This window comes from Pelmatolapia mariae, linkage group LG18 (assembly GCF_036321145.2).
Source record: "Pelmatolapia mariae isolate MD_Pm_ZW linkage group LG18, Pm_UMD_F_2, whole genome shotgun sequence".
Classification (NCBI taxonomy): Eukaryota; Metazoa; Chordata; class Actinopteri; order Cichliformes; family Cichlidae; genus Pelmatolapia; species Pelmatolapia mariae.
Genome location: NC_086243.1, coordinates 5,957,667 through 5,980,699, shown reverse-complemented (window position 1 = coordinate 5,980,699; position 23,033 = coordinate 5,957,667). Strand labels below are relative to the sequence as shown.

General features: G+C 43.9%; 1 protein-coding gene across 1 annotated transcript in view; it reads left to right on the top strand.

Moving 5' to 3' along the window:
- zswim5 (zinc finger, SWIM-type containing 5) overlaps nt 1-23,033 on the top strand; it is a 65,739-nt gene that overhangs the window by 31,562 nt on the left and 11,144 nt on the right. Inside the window, exons 2-9 of the mRNA XM_063461669.1 lie at nt 13,563-13,750; nt 14,859-15,027; nt 16,408-16,556; nt 18,447-18,597; nt 19,385-19,561; nt 19,723-19,899; nt 20,474-20,620; nt 20,710-20,847. Coding sequence (XP_063317739.1) covers nt 13,563-13,750; nt 14,859-15,027; nt 16,408-16,556; nt 18,447-18,597; nt 19,385-19,561; nt 19,723-19,899; nt 20,474-20,620; nt 20,710-20,847 — 1,296 coding nt within the window. The remainder of the gene's footprint in view (nt 1-13,562; nt 13,751-14,858; nt 15,028-16,407; nt 16,557-18,446; nt 18,598-19,384; nt 19,562-19,722; nt 19,900-20,473; nt 20,621-20,709; nt 20,848-23,033) is intronic.

The window sequence follows — 23,033 nt, the reverse complement described above, 5'->3', positions numbered from 1 at the left end:
GATCCTGTCTTCCTCCTCTCACCCCCAGCTGGTTGTGGCAGATGGCTGCCCCTCCCAGAGGCTGGTTCTGCTGGAGGTTTCTTCCTGTTGAGCGTTTTTCCTTCCTACTGTCACCAAAGCACTTGCTCATTGGGGATTGTCTGTATCTTTGTTGGGTCTTTAATACAAAGCACCTTCAGGTGACTGTTGTTATGACTTGCCTCTATATAAATATAACTGAACTGAATGCATAGCACAGAGCAGAAGGAAAAAACAGCTGCATGAAGCAGAATGTTTAAAGCAGTCTGAAGCTTGAAAATGTCTTGTACTTGAGCAAAGCTCATTATTTCAAACCTTGGTCAGGTTTAATATGAGAATTCACCACTGTAACAGTATGTAGCTCCATAAGTATTTGGACAGTTTTTGTCATTTTTGGCTCAGACTTTCAGCTTTTATATAAGGAGTTTAATAAAAGTACTGCATTAACTGTTTCACAGCGATCTTTTAATGTATAATCCACCATGTCTAGAGGTTCAAAATAATTGTACAAACCCATGGACATAATAACACTGAACAACATAATAAGAAGTACTTTATAACTATAAATGGTCTATAAAGTTTTGCGGCTCTTGAAAGTTTGGTTGATCTCGGCCCTGCCACATGAAACTTCAGCAAAGGTTGTTGTGTTGCTGAAATAGCAGACAGTATTTTTATTTTTTTAATTTTCTTAAACAGTGCTGCTGTCTGTGTGAACACTGTAAACCTCAGAGACGCAGCCTGGCTGCACTGACAGATGCTCCTATTTGAAATAAATAAATGAACCTCCACTGGAGGATAAAGCTCACTTTGTTAAGCTTGATCCCAGCTTTAGATGGTGAATTCAATAGAGTAGACAGCCTGTGTCCAGTATGATGCTATAGTGGCTTTGTGAACAGAGCTTGCATCATTCACACATCCTTTTTGAGGTGGTTAAGCTGCTCCCCCTCTTCTGTTAGATATTGTTTTTCTCATATGATGTTTATGGTACTTAGTTTCCACTTTTCATTTTCTTTTCATCTCTCGCTCATCTGAGAAATTGAGTTTAAATTGCAAAGTGAGAAGCCCATCTTTCGCCATCCTCCTCCCTTTTAGTAACTGCTTGCCTCACACTCTCCCCAGCTTCCTCCACAAGGCCTCCTGGCTGTTGCCTGCCTGCCAGCCGCCTCTCACCCATTGTGGGCTAACAATGGCAGGCGAGGCCCCAGCCTCGAGGCCTGCAATGTGGACCTTTTTTTAGAGGGGGTTGTCGAGGTAGACGGTGCTTGGGGAGAAGGGGTGTGCGCTTGCCTGTGAAAGGCTGACTCTTTGGGTGCAGCCAGTAGGGGAGGGAAGCCAAGAAAAAGCAGGTCACGCCCAGATTAAGATTCAATGTATGTGAATGTCTGCCTACGTCAGCAAGCAGGCCCTGGGTACATGGTGGTGGGTGTGGGCAGGAGAAGACTGATAAGGGGCGCTGGGAGCTGGGATTCTCAGGATGTTCGGGGTGCCATGCTGGCTGGCTGGATACAAGGAGAGGGAAAACAGGGAGGGACATGAGACTAAAACTTAAAGGAGTAGAAATGGAGACCTAACAGTGGAATTAGGAGAAGTGCATGTGTATGCTTTTGTGGAAATGGAAATATGGAAAGGGGAGGAGGAAGTAGCAATCAGTGTGTCTGGACCTCCTTGTTTGTCTTGTTTCAGCTGTTGTAGCTCAACACACCTTCAGGGTGTCCGTGTGTTTGTGTCCGCGCTAGGGGGAGTCTTAATGGGGCAGCAGTAGCGTCATAATTCATGCAAGACAAACCTGATTTGGTGATGCATGCTTCCTTTGTGTTGTATTTGGGGATGAGTGCAGGGGTGGGTGGCTGGGGGGTCTCTGCAATACACACACACACACACACACACACACACAATCAAATTCCCCTCTGTTTTGGGCCCCATCCCCATATGGTGGCTTGGCTTGATGAGAGCTTGATGAAGTCAACCAGAAGTCCCCCCCACCCATATGTGTGTGTGTGTGTGTGTGTGTGAGAGAGAGAGAGAGATGAAGAGAAGAAGGACGTGTGTGAGTCATCAGCTTGTATACTGGCTTGCAAGCTGTTTTTCTTTTCTTCTTTTTTTCTTTTTTTTTAATTATTATATTTCATTATTCATGTTTCATGCATGGCTGTGCATGGCGAGCAGTGATCAGCTCCACAGGGGTGGAGGCTAATCAGGGGGGTGGAAAGGTTTCTAAACTCAGATGTGGAGACGGTCCAACAAAACCACAAATGTCATGACCTTTTGTGTGAGACAAAATCGTTCGTTTTTTCCAACACAACCGAAGAAAATCTTCTCGCAGAAGTTGAAGCCGAACATAACTACAGAGACTATTTATTTTCCGATTTGCGAAAACCTACAGCGCCAGCAGGGATTGAACCGAGTCCATGTCTGAATTTCTTTTGTTAGGATAGGAGCCTCAGCGGGACTAGCTTGTTACTATGGTAAATGGGCAACCGAATTAACCAGTAAACCAGCAGCACTCACTTTTATTTCCCCCTGGCTTGCTCAGATCCAAATTCAGATTCTTTGAATCTTAACATCTAAAATTATCTGACACGACTGGCTTCAAAGTCGGAGCGATTTTGCACCGTTTTTGTCAGAATTAAAGCTGAAACACAGCAGCATTTGCCCTGAATGCTGTTGACGTGCTGTACTGTACTATGCAAAGCATCAAAAACTTATTTAATTATTCATACTGTGTGTGTTTAGTTTTTGCTTTTGGTTTTTTTTTGCTAATTTTGTGCGCTTGTGTATCCAGCACACTTTGCTTCAGAAGCTCCATGAGAGCGTGGCATGTGTTTGACAAGCCTGGGTCAACACTCACCACTTCTAAAAGTTACTTTTGCTCAGCCTTCAGACGCCGATCTGGCAGCTCCCGTCACACTTTTGGCTTTTTAACCGTACAGTAAACAAAACGCACAGATTAATAAAGCTGGATTTGTATTTGAAATGTTCCGCTTTGTGCTCAATTGTGTTTGTGCGCTAGCTACAAATGCTCGGCTTTGTGCCTCCGTTCCTTCTGTGTGTGCATACACAAACGGCATCACAGCAAGCTTTTTCTTTCCCTTTCTGTTTTTTTTTTCTTTTCTTTTGCCACCCCACCGTTCCTTGTGTTGTGTTCGCCAACTCAGAATGGAGCCATTTTGTCTCCTTCAGTTCCTGAAATGAAATATAAGCCTCTTAAATGCATACTTATCTTGCCCTGCAGACTGTGCATGAAGAACAAATACACACACACACACACACAACCACACACACAAGCTAAAGAGGCATTGTGATGCCAGCCCTTGTTGTTCCTAAGACAGCCGCTGCATGCATATGGCAGATGGTTGTTCCTTTGCTTTGCATGCCGCCATATTAAACAAAAACCGTGGCTAAGGCCACAGCAGGTTTAGGAAAAGGGCAAAGTGCGCAGGGAGACTGAGAAAGAAGAGACAAAAGGGCAACAGAGGGAGAGATGCAGAGAACGGCCTCTGCATACGTAAACACGAGCAGGAAACCCGTGCTTGTTTAAATGTGCACGCGTGTGCATTAATACTACGTGCGTAGCTTACGTAGATGCACACATTTTTATGAATTTACCTAAAAGTATGACACGAGTATTCACAAATGTTGCTGCAGGCGAAGGTTGACTATACGCCTGTAGCCCATATATGTAATCCAAATCATAAGTCCAACATACCTGTGCTGCATGTGTACATGAGTATATACAGAATGTGTATACGTCAGTGGTAACTAAAGGGTGAATCCAGTGCAGTAACAGTTAACGTGTGTGTGTGTGTGTGTGTGTGTGTGTGTGTGTGTGTGTGTGTGTGTGTGTGTGTGTGTGTGTCCCATTGTGCGTGGCTTTGTTTTGAAAAGCAAGTAGAAAAGGGAGCAGACCGTTGTAGTTACATTTTTTAAGTTGTAGTGAAGTACCTCTCTGTAAGTTTTAGAGGTGTCACAGCCGAATTTATGGCAAGATGTTCTTTTACAAATGGGAACATTTGGAAACCAGTCCAATCAAGGAAGTGAACCATTTCATCTTCTAAACCAGCCAATCAGACAACATTAGGCCAGATTTGGTTTGTTTTTAAAGGGGAAAAATCGTTTAATTTCAGTTCAGACACATGGTAAAGTAAGTGTGTGTGTGTGTGTGTGTGTGTGTGTGTGTGTGTGTGTGTGTGTGTGTGTGTGTGTGTGTGTGTGTGTGTGTGTGTGTGTGTGTGTGTGTGTGCGCGTGCGCGCGTGTGTGTGTTAGAAGCAGGTGGAATTAATTGAATTTCTGTACAATGGGTTTCACAGGAAGTGGCATGGCTCCCCAGACAAAGATTTACTAGCAGAACAGATATGAAGGAGGCTGTTTGACTGATTTTTTTGTAGCCTTCAGGCATGTCTCCACTTTAGATTGCACTGAGCAGCTTATTTACATATTCAGTTCTGAGTGGCTGATGTGACACTTGGGTGCTTTAGTTTCTGTGGGAATCAACGCAAGTCTGACATGAGGTGATGCCCAGTGCGCTGTGGGACACTTGTGTAAGGGGAAAATTTGCTTTACATCCTTGCAACGCCGATGCCTCGTGTTGCAGGTTAGTCCCTCTACGGTGTCTGTAGCTCTTCTCGGTGCGTGCACATCGATCAGTCATAGTATTAAGACCACTTCATTATGGTACCTGTTAGTGGGTGGGATGTATTGGGGAGCAAGTGAACATTTTGTTATCAAAGTTGATGTTGGAAGCAGGAAAATGCAAGGCAAGTGTAAGGATTTGAGCGAGTTTGACAAGAAGCCATATTGTAAGGGTAAGACGACTGGGTCAGAGCATCTCCAAAACCACTGCACTTGTGGGGTGCTCCCGGTCTGCAGTGGTCAGTGTCTATCAAAAGTGGTCCAAAGAAGGAAGAGATATACCAGCTACCTAAGCATTGTTCCAGACCATGTACACCCTTTCATGGAAACGGTACTCCCTGATGGCTGTGGCCTCTTTCAGCAGGCTAATGCGCCTGCCACAAAGCAGAAATGGTTCAACAATGGTTTGAGAAGCACAACAATGAGTTTGAGGTGCTGACTTGACCTCTGAATTCCCCAAGTCTCAATCCAATCAGGCATCTGTGGGATATGCTGAACAAACGAGTCCGATCCTGAGTTGGGAGGTGCAGGCCCCACCTCCCAACTTACAGGACTTGAATGATCTGTTGCTTCTTCTAACCCAGATTTGTAGGCTTCACCACATGCAAGCAAGTGACTTGACTCACTAAGTGTTTGCAGCGTGATAAATTGCTTTTGCTCAGTCCTTTGTAAGACAAGGCCACGGCACAGTAATGCCTCTATGCTGAAACAGTGCAAACAACAGGCCGCAACAAAAAAAATGTGCCCTCCTTATCGTTAATGTAGCCTTGAGTGAACTGGGAATGCTGCAGCGTATGACACTGTACTAAAGCCCTTTAACTCTGCTTCACCTCCACACAGCTTCAGCTTTGTCTTCCCAACAATGGTTGTGTGTGCGTGTGTGTACGTGTGTGCATTTCTGCTCTCAGGTTTCTGGTCCTGTATCCTCCTGAAAAGCTGAAAGCACCATTTATAGCATTTCTCCTCGCCAAGTAACCTTCGTTCTAGTGTCGCTCACAATGCTATGAATCAACCAAATGACTCTCCATTAAAAGCGGAATGTGTTAGAGTCTTGAAATTGACCGCTTCAGCTTGCTTTCAAAGTAGACAAATCGAGTCCTTGATTAAATTTCACGCACGTCAAGCAAAGGATGTCAGCCATCCATCCACACAAGCTTTTATCTCAGTCAAGATGGCTCTAAAATAGCACGCACAAGCTCTGCCTTATGTGTTCTTCCTCATTCTGATGGTTGTGACTGGTCTTTGTCTGTCTTTATCTCTTTTCGGCAAGTATTTTGCAGAACACGCTCGTCCCTTCAGAGCAATCCAAGTGCTACCTCTCCTCCCCCTGAATTTCTTCTCTTTGCTTCCTCAATTTTTTTCCCTCCGTCTGTCTTTGTTGCCCTATGCTCAGTCGGGTTGAGGACTCGTCAGCTGATTTCCACCCTCATCTGTTCTGTCAGATCTGCAGTTTTTTTTTTTTTGTTTGTTTTCACAGTGACACATCAGCTGAAAAGGACTTGATTAAACCTTTCTCTCCCACTTCTTTCTCTTTCTTCCTCTTTCTCTCTTCCCCCCACAAGTTGCAACAGAATGGAGCAAATCAGGGAATCAATTCAATGTAATCATGACAAATGAGTCCCGGCGGTTCGTGCGTGTTTGTGCGTGTGCACGCTTGTGTCTGTGTGTGCGTGTGTTTGTGTGTTTGGGACAGAGCTGCTGGGAAATCACAAATGAATCAATCAGCTGTTATCACATCAGCAAACACTGCAGGAGGGAGGGATGGAAGGATGCATGCGTGAATGATGGATGGATGGATGGATGGATGGTTTGATAGGCAGAGGGGAAGAGAAGATCGTGTACTCACTGTGTGTGTGTGTGTGTGTGTGTGTGTGTGTGTGTGTGTGTGTGTAAAGATAGATGGTAGGTTGAAAAGATCCTCGTGTGTGTGCGCACGAGCAGGAGGGGGGAGCTGTGTTAACCTTGGAGCTGTCAGAGCAGATGGGAAATGGGGAGGGCCACAGGCTGAGAGGGATGTGTTGTCTGGTGGAGGAGGACGAATCCTGGCTACTTTAGGAAAAGGGGAAGTAAGATGGCACAGGGGGTGAAAGGTGGCACCAACATGCATTTTTTTTCTTCTTCTTCTTCTCCGGAGCATACTTCTGCTGACATGCAGTTTCCTGATAAAAGTTGCAAATAGCAGCCGTGACTGGAAAGCAGAGTGAGAAATGACAGCAGAGGACAGTTGGCATGAAGAGACGAGGAGTTTGTGGGTGGCAGAGAAAAAAGGAAAAAAAAAAACAATAGTTAAGATGGTTACTTAACTAAACCAAGCTGATGCTCATCAGCAGGAATCGGTACAAGAACAGACTAGAAATGCAAGCTCAAGCTCTAAAAATGATCTGTTTTTAAATTCTGACACTACTGGATGTTTTATCTAACTTTTAATCCATGCTTCTTCATGCTTGTATGAAATGGCATGTTGTCGCAAGGCAGTTATGTTAAAAGCGCTTTAGTGATAAATGGTGGTCAAATGTGGCAGGGTGCCGTCCATATCTGAGCTTTTGAACATTTACTTTCCAGTTTTCCTGTAAATGTTTTTTTTTTTTTCTGTAAGTACCGCAAAAGCGAGTCTCTCATCCTGTGGAAGCTCCGCTCTTTTGCATCGCTGTTGCTAGTGGTAGTCTGTGCTTTTGCTCTGCAGCAGCCTCCAACAGCTCGTAGTAAGCGTGAATGACTGAAACACTTCTCCACCTTCTGCAAGCTCCTGTAGGAGGACCACCGTTGCTTGTTCCTGTCCGAGACGAGCCTGTTCACCAAGTCACACAGAGACATGCTGTTTGATAATGGTGGTGGTGGTTAGTATGTGGAGTCGAGGGCATCTAAGGGTTGTTGTTTTTTTTGTTTTGTTTTGTTTTTTGTTTTTTTGGGGGGGGGTGGGGGTACCTTTAATTAGCCACCCATCAATATCACTCTGCCAAATGCTGCGCCTTCATTTTGATGCCCACACAGGATTACTGCACCCCATCCCCCCCGCCCCCCCAAATTTGTTAAAGTGTTTGTAGTGTCGGCACAGTGCTTTGGGGGAAAGAAGATGAATGGAATCATGGATGGTCTCCTCCACAGCTTTAAAGTGCGGTGGGAGGGGTGGGCGGGGTTTTTTCCCCGTCTATCTAAATCGAGGCTTTTGGTTGAATACGACTAGAGTGTGCTTGTGTGTGAGCGTACATGCACGCGTTGGCTCGACTCACAGCTCCATAAACCCAGCTGATTAAGGGTTAATGGCGTAGCATAGGGAGCTCTTGGCCTCCTGATTGGCTGATTTGTTTCTGTGGGTGGGGTTGTCATCAAGTGACAGATGGTGTATAACAGGGAGGCAAGGCGCAGTGGTGTGTGTGTGTGTGTGAAATATATACATATAATATATAAATAGCTACAGGGTGTCTCCAAGTATAATGGAAAGATGTACAATGGAGGTCCCTCCAGTCTCTTCACGCTTTATTTTTCTTACGCACCAATCATTTTAAAACTCTGCTTACACACTATAAACAAACCAACACTATTCATTCTGAAGTCTTACACACATGCTGTATATGGTGATGGAATTGTGTGTAATCCAAATTAAGTTCATATTAAGTTCATCATATTTCATCTTTCCCTTCTAGACGAGCACGGCCAGCAATCAAAGTGTTAATAACCACAAATGCCACACAAGACACACTTTTTTTCTTTTCTTTTTTTCTTTTTTTTCAAGCATGAAAGATGTCAGTAGTAGAGTGTGTGTCTGTGGGTTTTTGGGGCAAGTGCGCCTACCTACATTAGAACAGGCACGCACACATATATACATCCACAGAGGTGGGTTTTTTTTCTCTTCTTCTTCCCCCTAAGGATTCAGCCAGATCGTTGTAGTTGGCAACATTCCCAGTTTACACACATCACACTCCTGATTCACCTTGTTAGAAATTCATCTGTTTTGCTGATCCAGGCTCACAACTAGCACGCATGAAGTGTGTGTGTGTGTGTGTGTGTGTGTGTGTGTGTGTGTGTGTGTGTGAGAGAGAGATTAGGAATATCTTCTGTGAATATCACTGAGTAGTTTGCACCGTTTCATCTTTCTGCTCAGTGTGGCATTAAGAACAAAAGCAGACAGGCTCTGAAAAGGTTGCTTTGTTCACCGTGTTTACGTGTGTTTGTGTGTTCTTGCAGACGGTCTGATGGAGCGTCTTTGTACCAAGTATCGTTGCATGCCCATCTGCTGAAGACACCCTCAGTGTCACACACAAAGGATTCTATATGTGAAAGCAACTGGGGTAAAAATGGGTACGCCAAGCAATGCTTCACCCTCCGAGGTCTGAGTCGTCATCATCAGCGATGACCCCAACTCTGCAGCCTGATTTAGATTTCTGCAGGGAAACTTTGTAGAGCTGACGACATAACCTACTGAAGTGGCCGACATCGTTGCCCACATTTATGCACGTGCGGGTGTGTTATCTGTTAATTAAAGTGTGGTTTTGTCCCAGTGTTTTATATGCAGTACCAGCCAGCTGGGACTTTTCCCCTCCAGGGTCTCCGCTCTATGCTGTGGTCACTTTTTCAGGGCTAAAAATATATTATCGTTCATTTCGATAATTATCCATAATCTCCTTGACACATGAGTCCTCATATTGTTTAATATTTTTCCTTATGCTGAGATGATGATTGTTATTCTCTCACTGATGTACTGAAAAACTGCATCGAAAAAAGTATCCCGACATGCACTGGACAGTGCTGAACAGGCCAGTCACAAAGTAGCTGCAGGCTGCGTCAACCTGACGTGTAGTTAGGGCGAAAGATTTCTGAGGTATTTACAGCTGAGATGTAGCTTTGGTGTTTCCAACTGAAGAATAAATACATGGAAATTCAGAACATGTAACTTTTGCTTTCATAAAATTGAAAGCCAAAATATCAGGTTAATGTAAGGTTTGAGTCACTCTCACTGTTTTCATTTCAATCCTGTTGCCAAGACTGGGAGAAATCAGGAATCACATATTTTAATAGCTTAGGGTTAGGGGTACTTAAACCTCATGGTGATGACATTGTTTGGAAAATGATTTCCCAGTTTTACTGCTGTGGTCTTTTTGCCCAGATCACATTTATACTTTAAATAAAAGGCTTAGCTTAACATCAACCATGGAAACTGAGAAAAACTGAGTTAAAATTTGCCTGGCTATTATACACTATCATGTTTAATTTTTCGACTCTTGACTAGAAGCAATTACTTCTTAAGGAGCTCTAATTTGCTGAAGGACTGTTAGGGATTTATTCTTTTCCTTTATTCAATCCACCAATCACAAGAGTGTTAAAATCTCTCATGAGTTTTACCTACTTTGTTGCGATGGCCGTAGCAAGGTACGACTGCCCCAGAAGTATCTAACTTAGCCAGGTAATTAAACCTAACAATGATGAGAGAAACTGTCAAAAGATAAAGGGGCAGACAGACAGAGTGTGACCTGTTTGTCAGCCATTTCAGACTTGATTGAAAGTGAAAAGAGCAGCAGTGTCAACATCACAATCATCCCAGAGGGCTGAGTAACAATAGGCTTTAACCTGACAGACGTAGAAAGAATAAGGCGGGGGGAGTGAGCGGCACTCCCGGATTTGGAAAGACCAAATCTCACATGCCATCAAAACTTCTCTCCTCATCTGAAATGCTAAGAGTAGAGTTTTTAGAGACAAGCGCAATAGTCAGTGATGACTGACAAGGCATTGTTTAGACAGCTCACAGGGGAAGATGGCTCTCCAAATGTTCCCCCCGATGCTTTTAAGAAATGCGCTCCCCTGATTTTTGCCTGGTCTTTGGCGCTCCACTGCGATGATTTCAGCACTGGAAGATCAAATTTGGATTCCCTGACACTAAGCTATGATTAGTGCAAATTGATTTTACTGGTATGTCCATTATAGAGACGGAGGGGAGGAATAGCAAGCCGTTTCTGACATTTACAATATTACTGCGCTGCAAGACACCAAGATTGGTTGGACAGACGGACTCAGCGGGAGGGAGAAATTTCAACAGTTTGGAGGACTCTCCATGTCTATCACTGGCAGATGCATCAGCCTCGCTCTTCCCTCTGTTCTCAGTGTCTCACTTGTCCTTCCTATCATCGTCAGATGGCCCGTTTGGCTCAGCAGACAGTTTGGTCAGTCATGTAGAGTTTTTAGATCAGTCGGTGTGTCGGTTAGTGGGCAATATTAAGACTGGTCAGTAGGCAGTAAGCGGGCTGAATGGTTTGTAGCCATCCAGGGCACTGTGTCAGATTAATCAGCGTGGCTTCGGTGGTTGCTGGGTGTGTTGGTATATGCATGTGGGTAGTTCAAGTGGTTTGGCCACATGTAGATTGAAAGTAGATCTGCACTGCACATGCCGCAGGGGGCTACTTTGGCACGAGTGTGTTGCTACCATGGACTGTATATCAAAGATGGATGTAGGTTCTGCGTCTGGAAAGTGAAGCCAATGCAGAAATGCTTCAAACCTGCATTATTCCTAATGGCTGTCAGTAATCACATTTCAAAGTCTCATTGAGTGCAGCAGGCTGTTAATTTAGTAACTTACAGGCCCTATTGGAGTCAAATAGAGCGGAGTGCGACTGTCAACTGCCTGCTCGGCATCTTGTAGTTTTTCTTCAGTTTCTCAGTCAGATCCACCCCGCATTTGGCACATCTGCTTATAAAAGTGCAAGTTGGCAAAGGCAAAAATATGAAGCTTGAACCTATTCCGACATGACCGTGACCATCTGTCATAGAGAAACCTCTGATGTAAATACTAGTAGTTTGTGTCCTCTGGTCCGTCATCAGTGAGTATGGGGTCTGTGCACACACCTGCACTTTTGTTTTGTTTCCCACACCATGTGGACTTGTCCAGAGAATTTATCACAGTTTCAAATAAATATAACAGGAATGACTAAGCAGTCGTGTTATATAGAGTCTGATCAAGTCTTGAAAGGAGAAAATACAGTCCAGTAACAGTAGACACCAGGAAATAGGCCGCTCAAGAAAATTATTAAGACGGCAAATGCACTTAGGACAAGTAAAGATGGACAGAAACATCAGCCTTTTTTCTTTCTGACAGTTTTGAGTGTAACTGGTACACTTATACACTTTTCATACTCTGAGGTAATCTACCTGGAATGTACATTTATATAGAACCTGCAGGGCAACACAGGATTACATCGTTTTTTTGTTTCGAGGCCTCTGAACATTGGAGGATTGCAGTATTAAATGTTGTGGCTTTGTGTCTGCGTTTAACATGTGTAGTCCTTTGTCAGCAGCTTGGCTGTGGATTGAGATTTCGGCGTAAAGAGAAGGCTGTTAGCTTGTACATTTGGAGGATGTGGTGAGTTGACCAGTTTCATTTTGGTTCAGACGGTTTTGTGAGTTGGTTGGCGAGACGATACGCGCTGTCAGTGTCGTCGTCACTCTCTTCACTCGCTCTCCCGTAGCTCCTTATCTTCCTTTGTCTCGGTGAAAGCAGTTTACAGTTGATTGGATCTGGCTGTGTTTGCGTGTGTGTGTCTGTGAGCTACCTTGTGTTTGTGCTCACAGCATTTGGTTTGGAAAAGCCTATTGTGGGATTTTTGCCAGGGGATGGCTTAAAACAAGCTTATTAGGCCACTCCGCCATGCTGGCCCACACCCCAGAATTTAAGTGTGTGTGTGTTTCATTGTGTTTGCACTGATGTTTGTTGGTGTGTCAGAGTTTTAGTTATGTACCTACCACATAAACCACCACCACCATGACTAAAATAGCCATACTATTGTTTTGCACTTAGCTTGTTTGACATCCCCTTTAAGGTTTTTTTTGTTTGTTTTTTTTGTCTCTGCCTTTTGAACTTCTAGGTGTAAAAGAAGCGGTAGGCTATGGTTTGTGACATGCACTAATCCAAAGTGCATGCACACACACACACACACACACACCTACACACACTCTTTACCTCATAAATAATTGATCTGTCAGAGTGAAATGACATGACAGACCAGATACTTTCCCCTCCTCCATTCTCTTTTCTTCTCTCAAATTTCTCCACCTTTATCTCCATCTAACACTTGACATTAGTCTGGTTGTAGTTCCTGACTTTGGACATGTTTGCAACAGCTATGTTGTATTTAAAAGACTTTGTTTAAGCATTTAAATATGAAACGGAAGAGGACCAAAGATGGAGCCTGGACTTGCTCTTGCTTTGATCTGTATCTAGACTCTGGGTGTCACATGGGGTTAATCAATAAAATCCCATGAGTGGTTACAGTGATGTCATTTATTGCTTGTGCAGTTGTTTTTAGCCTCATGCTACTCAATTAAGTGCAGGTTTGGAACTTGTTTGTGAAATTGGCCAAATGGTTACATCGAGTCCTGAAATGCCTTTTAAAAAGTACAGGAAATGCTCATCTGCAGACAGCCGACAACAGAGGCCAGCACTAAATGGTCGGCCTGGTGTGTCAGGGCTAAAGATTAACCATGCAAAGTGGACATTTATTTTGCCAACTGCCTTGCTATCCTGTGGGTGTAGGTCTGGGTGTGTATGTGGGGGCAGGAAACGATCCCACCCTAGCAACCTTCCTACTACACACGCACACACAGATGCACTGAGCCTGGGACAGAGAGACCCTGAGTATCAGATGGCTCAGTGTCCTGTTGAAGCCTGATGAAGATGTGTGTTTTGTACTCAGTCTTCACTCTGTGTGTTTGTAGAGGCTCATGTTACCACAGTTTCTACTGCCTTTTTTTCTTCTTCTTCTTCTGCGTCTTTATGTTTTAACATAAAACTTAAACAAATTAAACTGTGTAAAAGTTGCAATGAAGTTGAATTACTCGAAAAAAAAATGCCTGGTTGCATTTTATCATACTTTTGTAAGACCACTTAAAGCTCACCCGTCTCTTTCGTCCCTCCTTTGTGTCCCTGCAGGATTTCACCTCAGCGGCACAGTGACTGAACCCGCCACATCGTCTGAGCCGGAGGTCACCCACAAGGTAGCCATCAGCTTCGACCGGTGCAAGATCACCTCTGTCACCTGTGGCTGTGGGAACCGAGACATATTCTACTGCGCGCATGTCGTGGCGCTCTCACTATATCGGATTCGCAAGCCCGAACAGGTAATAACCACAGCTTTGTGATGCTTCCTTTCCATTGGGTTAACATTCCCTAATCAAAATATGCACACACATTCCGTTAGTGCTACGATCAGTGATGGTTCTCTTATGTTTATCAATGCTGGTTACATCACCCAAAACACAGTAGAGGCTGTAGTGCCATGAATCAAAGTGGCTCTATGCACATTTCCAGCTCTGTGCTCTTGAATTTGGACTCTACTTGGGTAGCTTTGCATCATTCACCAGTCAAAATGTATCGATTATACTTTTAGGCTAGCTTTGTTCCGATTGGTTCCCCTACAAAAACAGAAGGTTTGAGCCGCAGCTGGGTAGAGTTGCATTGCTCACAGCCTGAGCTTATGTGCCTGTGATGACCATATTAGGGATTCCACTCTCTCTCTGACATCATACAGAGCCAAGAGTTGGAAAAATAAACTGTCTGATAAGCTTTTGATTCACCGGGATTATTTGTACACATTAATTGAAACTTTTTCCAAGCTTAACACGAGCATCCATCACTGTGACATTATGCAAATAACTGTGCAAATAACTGAGAAATCCAATAAGACATCCACCACAGTTAATACAACGTGGCTTTACGTGCCTTTGTGTCCAGATCATAGACAGAGCAAAAGATGGACAGAGTTTCCGGGTCTGAAAAGTGAAGCCAGTGCCGAAGTATCTTAAACCTGTATTCTTTTTTAATGGGTGCAAACACCTCAGAAACATGATCTCTTTAAACACTTTCCTAGTAAGTTTATGGCTTCAATCACTGAATTTGATTATATATTGAATAAAACATTTAGTCCAACAAAGTGTCATAGTCGGACCTGCTCCTCTTTCGTCACATGTGGTTTTAAAACACTCATCCCGAGGCTTCAGAACACTTCATCCATCTTTTTTAATATGTTCTACGGACCAAATTAAATTCAGTTTATTAAAAACTGCCCTGAACATTCATAGTACGACTGGATAACCGTATTTTAAGGTGCATACATGTCTCATGAGCTCAAAGACCAAATTATGTTTCCACCTGGGACTTTGCGTTTAGAAAACTTTACAGTAATAACATGCAGTTGACACACTGGACACCCACTTGTGTTTGTTGCAGGTGAAGCTACGGCTGCCTATCTCAGAGACTTTGTTCCAGATGAACAGAGATCAACTACAGAAGCTGGTGCAGTATCTGATCACAGCCCACCACACCGAGGTGCTGCCCACTGCTCAGAAACTGGCCGATGAGATTCTCTCTTCCAACTCTGAGATCAACCAGGTCCATGGTGAGAGCACAAACCACATTCCACGCCAGGTTTTCAATGCCATAAATTCCTGACAGTCATTCGGAAAGTTACAGCTCTTTCCTTAATTCTTAAAAAGTTCTTGCTCTGTGGAGGTGCTGCCCATCCCTCTGCAGCGATATCTTCACAGCAACAGGCCACACTTAAAAGCCTCGCAACTTGAAACATGCTGCATGCCAGCCTACAGGCTGTCATACGTCAGAGCCCCTGATTACTCCGGCAGGCTTCAAATGGCTCGTTTGATTTCTCTGTTCCCACTCTCCAGTCGCTACCTCCTCCCACTGGCAGGGGTAGGTTGAAGGAAGCCCAGAAAAAGGGACTCGAATGATGAAATGGATGCAGGAGAAAGCGTAGGGAGAGATGTGTGAAGAGGAAAGGGACATTGAGAGGAGGAGACAGAAGCGATGGCACTCTGGGAAATGGAAGAGAGGAGACGGAAAGGAGAAGGAAACATGAAAGGGCCGGAGAAAGTAGAGGGAGATTAAAAACGAGGAGAGCCAGAACAGCTCCGCGTCGGGGAAACGACAAACTCTACACATCCTTTCGCCAAACAAACCTCTTTATCTCCTTCTCTATTTCATCCTGCCCGCTAAAATGTTGACACACTCCAGCTCCCTCGTCCAGGAAGCCCGGCACTGTGCTTCCTGTGTTTGACAAGGGGGATCATGGGGGTTGAAGTTCAGTTGATCCCAGGCGTGAGTCTGGCTTTGATGGAGGAATGTTGCTGTTTGCCGTGGTGTTCTTCCAGCCAGTTGGAAATGCATCTCTGGGCTTTCCTCAGCTCACTTCCTGCTAGATCAAAGCCCCCCCCCCCCCCCCCCCCCCCCCCCCATTTGGTGCATATCTCCATTTCCCTGTGGTATCAGTCAGACACACAAAGAAAAATAAAGTTTGGTTAATCATGCACTCGGGAAAAGCAAACACAAGCAGCATTTCTTAGGTGTCATGTAGGGGCGCTGCAAGTTAAATGTTAAACAAAGAGGCTTGAGAGCAGAGAGGATCGGTGCCAAGATTCAGAGAATTCAACTTTATTTCAGGATAAAAAATTTCCAACTATCCTTCAGCGCTGAGGGATTACATTTGAGATGTAGTGTGTTTGTACTGAGCTAAGAAAATGGTGTTGTTGCAGCTGAGGCTGTCTTTAAGTAAACTCCCTTTCCCATGGTCACTGTCTGTTTATCTTTTTCATCCCGGGGTGTGGATTGAGGACAGGAAGGAATGAAGTTTTCATATGAATTCAGGGCTTTTGTTAGAATCCATGTGCTCTCTTTTTGTATTGTTGCTGTGTGCATGTATTGCAGCCACTGTAGGATTCACTGGCCCTGTCATTTATTTGTGTGTTGTGTGTCTGTGCGCTCTCAGGTGCCCCGGACCCAACTGCAGGCGCCAGCATTGATGATGATAACTGCTGGCATCTGGATGAAGATCAAGTCAGGGAGCAAGTCAAGCAGTTTCTGTCGCAGGGAGGTTACTACGGCTCTGGGAAACAGCTCAACTCCATGTTCGCTAAGGTTCGTGTCACTGCTCCCTTCCTCTGCATCGTTTGAACATTTATTTGTTTCCTCTGTTTTGGCAAATCTAAGCAGGAAAATAACTACGTGAATAATACGTTTCTCTGCAAACATAGTGGAAATCTGCCCACTGCTACCATAACAGCTGGCTAGAAGATGGTGAACATAGCAGAGAATTTGACAGCAATTTATAAACACCTCCATAAATGTGGGCAATCGCTAAAAATAAAAAGTGTGCTGCAGTTAATTCAGTCTTGAAATGTGTCACCAGAGAAAACCCCAACAACTCCTATGAGAATGCATTTAGCGACAGTGGGAAGGAAAAACTCCATTCAGGGAGGGCCAGCCATCTGCCTTGACCAGTTAGGGGGTGGGGGGATGGAGTCAGGAGAAAGGACACATTGTGGAAGAGACCAGAGATATAAGAACAAATGATTGAATGTGTGTGTAAACACAGAGTGAAGAAGAAACACTCTGGGAAGCCTATTGCAGCATAACTAAGGAAGGGTTCAAGGTCACCTGGTCCAGGCATTACTAAGTTTGATCAAAAGGGAAAGTTTTAAGCCTGAACTTAAAATTTAAGACCGTGTCTGTCTCCAGAATCCAAACTGAGAGCTGGATTCACTGAAGGTGTAGGCTCTGCCTCCGATTTTACTTTTAAATATCCTAGGAACCATAACTAAGCCTGCACTCTAAGAATAAATTTGGTTGCGGATTTAACAGGGAACCAGTGAAGATAAGCCAATATGGGAGAAAAACGTTCTCTCTTTCTAGTCAGTGTCAGCAGTCTCACTGGGATCATGTGAAGGCTTGTCAGGGAGCTTTTAAAACAACCTGACGATAGTAATGAATTACAATCCAGCCTAAAAGTAACAAAGACATGAACTAATTTTCGTCATCACTCTGAAATCTGATATCTGGCTTTTAGTTTCTAGTGGTTTGTAAGTATGTAAAAATGTTCTATTCAAGTAAATATATGTGCCTGCAACTCCTGAGAATAACCTTTTAATATCTGCTTGACAGTATCTTAATTTTCTCAATTAGGCCTGAACAGCTTTCCAAATGTGGTTAAATATGAGTCGGTGCAGATGTTTTCTCTGCTTTCTCTTTCCTGACTGAAACAAGCCCACTTAACACATTCTGATAAGGCCAAGTTCTCAATTTCAGGGCCAAACTGTTTCTTTTATTTGGTTTTAATTGGTATTCAGAATGTTTTGTATAATACATGCAGCATGAATCGCCAAAAGCCATGTTCTGTCTTTTGTATTAGTTGGAATTTCAAATTCGAGGGGGGGATATGATGTCATCTGAAATGGTAAATGGACTGATTCTTATATAGTGCTTTTCTACTCTAATGAGCACTCAAAGCACTTTATGCAACTTGCCTCATTCACACATACACACCTATTCACACAAGCACTTTTTTCTGTGCTTCTAATATGCAAGTGCTTTCTATTTGACATTCACACACATTCACACTCCGATGGATGCATCAGAGAGCAACTTGGGGTTAGTATCTTGCCCAAGGATATTTGGCATGCAGACTGGAGCAGACGGGGATCGAACCACCAACCTTCTGATTAGTAGGTGACCTGCTCTACCGCCTCCACAGCCACCCCGACACAATGTACAAACAATGTTATGTTTAATGTTCTAAACTGAAAGTAGTAAGTGGTTTTCATACCCAACTTCCAGTAAGAATGCAAATGTGCGCAAAATGTCCCAACTTTTTCTCTATTGCCAAGTATGTGAATTTGAGATGTGTTCTGTCTTTTTCTTTGCCTCCACCTGCTGCTTCAGCCTGTGTGATTATTCTAAGGTGCAGGAGGTACATGCTGCTCAGTCAGACTGTTGTGTTACTCACAGTTACCAAGCCTGTGCTCTTTCCAGGTGCGAGAGATGCTGCGAATGCGGGACTCCAACGGTGCCCGAATGCTAACGCTCATAACGGAACAATTCATGGCAGACCCCCGACTGTCACTATGGAGACAACAAGGCACAGGCATGACGGACAAGTGCAGGCAGCTCTGGGATGAGTTGGGTAAGAACAATTACACACACACAGAGAGAGTGCGATGTCTGACAGTTTTAGTTTGGAAAAATTGGAAGGGTCTGCTGTGTAGTTGGTGCAGTCACAGCCCTAAAGAAGTCTTCCTTTTGTTGTTCTGACAAATTTCTAGTCACTGTGTCAGGTAAACATCCATCTACTCAGTAAGCTATTAGGTTATCCAGTGAGCTGCTCCTCCTCATGCCCGGGCCTCTCTCTCCACCTGCACTGAGTGAATGATAAAGGCTGTCGATCAATATGGCTGCTCAGCTTCTCCACAATCAATCGCAGTATTTAGGAGGTCAATAAGAACACTTCCCGGGTGAGCTGGGGAGATCATGACACAGACGCAGACAAGAATAACAGCCAGACAGTCGGGAGTGTGCTGCCTGATTTTTCTCTGATATGTGAAAACCTGCCAGTTAAAACGCACAGATTTACTTAATTTTGTTTTCTTTTTCTTTTTCTTTTTTTTTGAGAATTGTTGCAGAAGAAGAACAGCTGGGTTTTTAAAAAGCTGGTAAAGTTTTTCAGGACAACAACCACCCAGACAGTTTTGAATGGTCAATGCAGTGTTCATTTTCTTGCTTAGCTTATCAAGTAATTTACACTAGGTCTTAGTGCAGATCACCTTAAGCCTACTTTCTTCTGATTGGCTGCACCTGGTAAACAAAATATTTGAGTATTTGGTCAGTAGTAGTTTCAAAGACATGACCCCCCCCCCCCTCTTAAAAGCTTCTGTCATTAAGAGTCTGACGTCTGATCCCCTTACTGTTCACAGGTGCATTGTGGGTGTGTGTGGTGCTAAATCCTCACTGTAAAAGCGAAGAGAAGAGTGGTTGGTTGAAGCAGCTGAAGAAGTGGGGGGACATGGACATCTGCCCACTGGAGGACGGCAACTATGGCAGCGAACTTCCCAACATTACCAACGCTCTGCCGCAGAGCAACCTCGCCCAGGGTCAGCACCAAAACCACAAATGTGCACACATTAAATTCTGAGCTTACTGCAATTGCAAGCAAGAACTGATCTGAATTAGCAGAAAGATGCAGATTAAACAATATAGACTGCACGCGCCTCGTTTCTACCAGTAATCATGCTTTTTGTGTGTGTCGCATCAGACTCTCTGTCCAGGCCGCGGAGGACTGTGTTCAGTCGGGCTGTCGAGGCCTGCGACCTCCACTGGCAGGACAGCCACCTGCAGAGGATCATTAGTAGCGACTACTACATGTCTCCGTCCTACCAAAGAGAAGGGGAGAGCCTGCTGTTCAGCCCGCAGGGCCTGCCACTCTGGCTAGGTAGGGTTTCATTACTCAGGTCCAGGAAAAGCAACCGTATTTACCTTTTGCATCATTTACAGTCTGTGATGTGTAAAAGTGCACCTTCATGATTTAGTCAAATAATATAGGCTACAAACATGCACTGAGGAGCAGACAGTTTCTCCATTACAAGGGCATAGAAAAAGCATCATTTTCAGGACGAATGACAGTGTTTGTGTGTCAGCTTGTACACACACAATCTCAGATTCAGCTAAAAGCCAACCCAAAACACACACACACACACACACACACACACACACACACACAGTAATTCTGCTGATATTGAGGCCAGTATCTGCAGTAAGCAGCTTCCAGCTAAGATCTGTCAGATTCTGCAACTTAAGCCAGCTATCAGACACACAGGCTTTCTGCTGAGACTGCACTGTGAGTTTGGATGTGAGTTTGAGTCTGCGCATGCCATTACTGACTGCATCATACATCCTGTAGTGTGTGTGTGTGCGTGTGTGATTAAAGTGCAATGTGTGTATAGGAAGGAGTTTGTGTGCTTGTGAAGGTGTCCTGACCTCATCTTATTTCTGTGTTCACCACACAGACCACGTCCCAACGGCATGTGCTCGCGTCGACGCCTTGCGCTCACACGGTTATTCCAGAGAAGCCCTGCGATTGGCCGTCGCCATCATCAACACCCTCCGCCTACAACAGCAGAGGCAGATGGATATCTACAAACACCAAAAGAAAGGTAACGGCATTGTTGGCTCTCTGGAGAAAGTGCAGCGTCTCAACTGGTGATTTTAATGTCGGTCTCTCCCCCTCCTGTACCTTTTTCAGAACTTCTCCAGAGGGGTGTTACCTCCACCACTAACCTGGAAGGCTGGGTGGGCCATCCGTTAGACCCGATTGGCTGCCTGTTTATCACGCTCACAGAAACGTGCCGTGTTGATGACGACAACACCATGGACACTGGAGGTACGAAAACAAAGGCACCATTCTTACCCTTTTTATTGTATTCAAGAGGTCATCACAGCTGGGTGACTAGTTTGATGGCAGTTTGCAGTTCGTTGATCACAAAGATCTGCAAAGATATACAAGTATATCTTTGAGTATGAGGAACATGTCAAATTAAGCTTTTACTGGTTTGTGTGCTTTACTTATTGGATTTAAATAGGACGATATTTCTAAATAAGTAAGAGCAAAAAATAGCTAATAATTATGATAAAATGGCTAATAAACAAGTAATGGCTAAATATTTTTCACTACTAGGACGTCTAAAAACATTTTCATACAGAGAAAGGTGCTGAGATGATGAAGTATACTAGACTGTGGTGTACAGAGTTTAACTGCTGAGGCAGCATGATTGCATAGAATATCTTTACAGTCAAGGGCTATAAGAGTGGACTCCTTTATGGTTAGAAGACAAACATTGGTAATACTGAATGAAAAGCCAAGTGTGACTTTTTTTTTCCCCCTAATTTTCTGAACCATCCCAACTTAAATATGTTTTCTGTAAGCCAAATTCCTAGGTATTTCTAGGGCTCAGAAAGAGTTATGTGGGTGCCATTTACAGTTTTAATTGCAAGGTAGTTGAAGAGTCAGAGGTAGAAATAGATCATCTAATCATTATCTGTGGATCTAAAACAAGTCTGTGATTAAAGAGTGATGACTTGAAACTGAAGATTGCAGACTGAAGGTTAAAGCCTTGGGCATATAAAACGCATCACTAAAACTGTCATGAAACGCTGTGTGGCAGGCAGGAGATGAGGACTCAAAGTGCAGGACACAGACTCAGGGGATGAACTCAAAATCACAGCTTTATTTGCTGGTCACAGAAAAACGAGCATACAAAGTAAACTAAGCTAAACTGGGAAACAATGAACTAAAACTCACAGGGAGATCCACACAGCAAGAGGGACGACGCGACACTGACTCAGAGAAACACAGGGTTTAAATACACTGGGAAGTAACGAGGGGAATGAGACACAGAAGGAGAGCACAGCTGGGAGAAATCAGAACTGACGAGACAAGGGAGCAAAGTAGGATACACTCACATGAGACACAGACCTTCAAAGTAAAACAGGAAATAGCACAGACGCAAACTAGACTAGGGGAGACAGAGCAACTAAGAAACACAGACAACACCAACAAAGAGACACAGAGGGCAGCTACTAAATACTCAGAGAACTAAACAGAATACAAGAAAACCAAACTAAGACACTACACTAAAGAATAAGCTGGGACAACAAAGAGAACTAAGAACATAATACAAAAAACTCAGAGGCACAAGAAACTCAAAACACTGGGTCACTGACCCAGGACCGTGACAAAAACTAAAACGAATGAAGGCATACACTGAAACATAGCTTAGAAGTAATAATATAAACTGCAGTGGACCTAGGATAGAACCCTGAGGCATCCCATTTTTGATTGTAAGATAGCTTCAGCAACAGCTGCATGTTCTCCTTAAAACCAGTTATAGTTTGTGGTGTAAAATATGATGGACCGTCATATCAAATTCTTCAGAGATTACGCTGCACACAACTGTTTCTTATCCAGTTTGGAGACGGCAGTTGTGTACTGTAGCTGTAATATGTGTAGGAAGTCAATATAGGCACATAGTTTTACATTAATTAGTGATTTCTTAATTTTTTTTGGCTGAGAAGTTTAGAAATCCACTGCTTTCATGTTGAAACATGCATTTGAAAAAAAAAAAGATTCAGTCTCTTTGCGTCTGCTGTTTAGTCTGCATCACTGTTGAGCCAAGCTTCTATCCAATACATCTACACAGCAAACCAACGTCTTAACATGCACCTTAGCAAAATACATACATACCCATGAGTCAGAGCCCAGGTTTCTTACACAACTATACAAAGAGCCCATTTACGAAAAACAAGGTATAATTTCAGGCCCACATCATCAGCTGATGCAGTATATAATCCTAACCAGAGGTGATCGGGTTCACCAGCAGTGACTCATCACACAACAGACGCCATGGTCTTATATGAGGACTAGGCACTATTGTGCTGCAGGCAGCCATAAACTAGGAGAGCATGAATGGATTGGGCTGGAACACCCTGCTCATTTAGTCCAGACCACACTCCTGTGCGTTCATGCATTTGTGTGTGTGGGGTATGTATAGAATGTATCACCATTTGCAT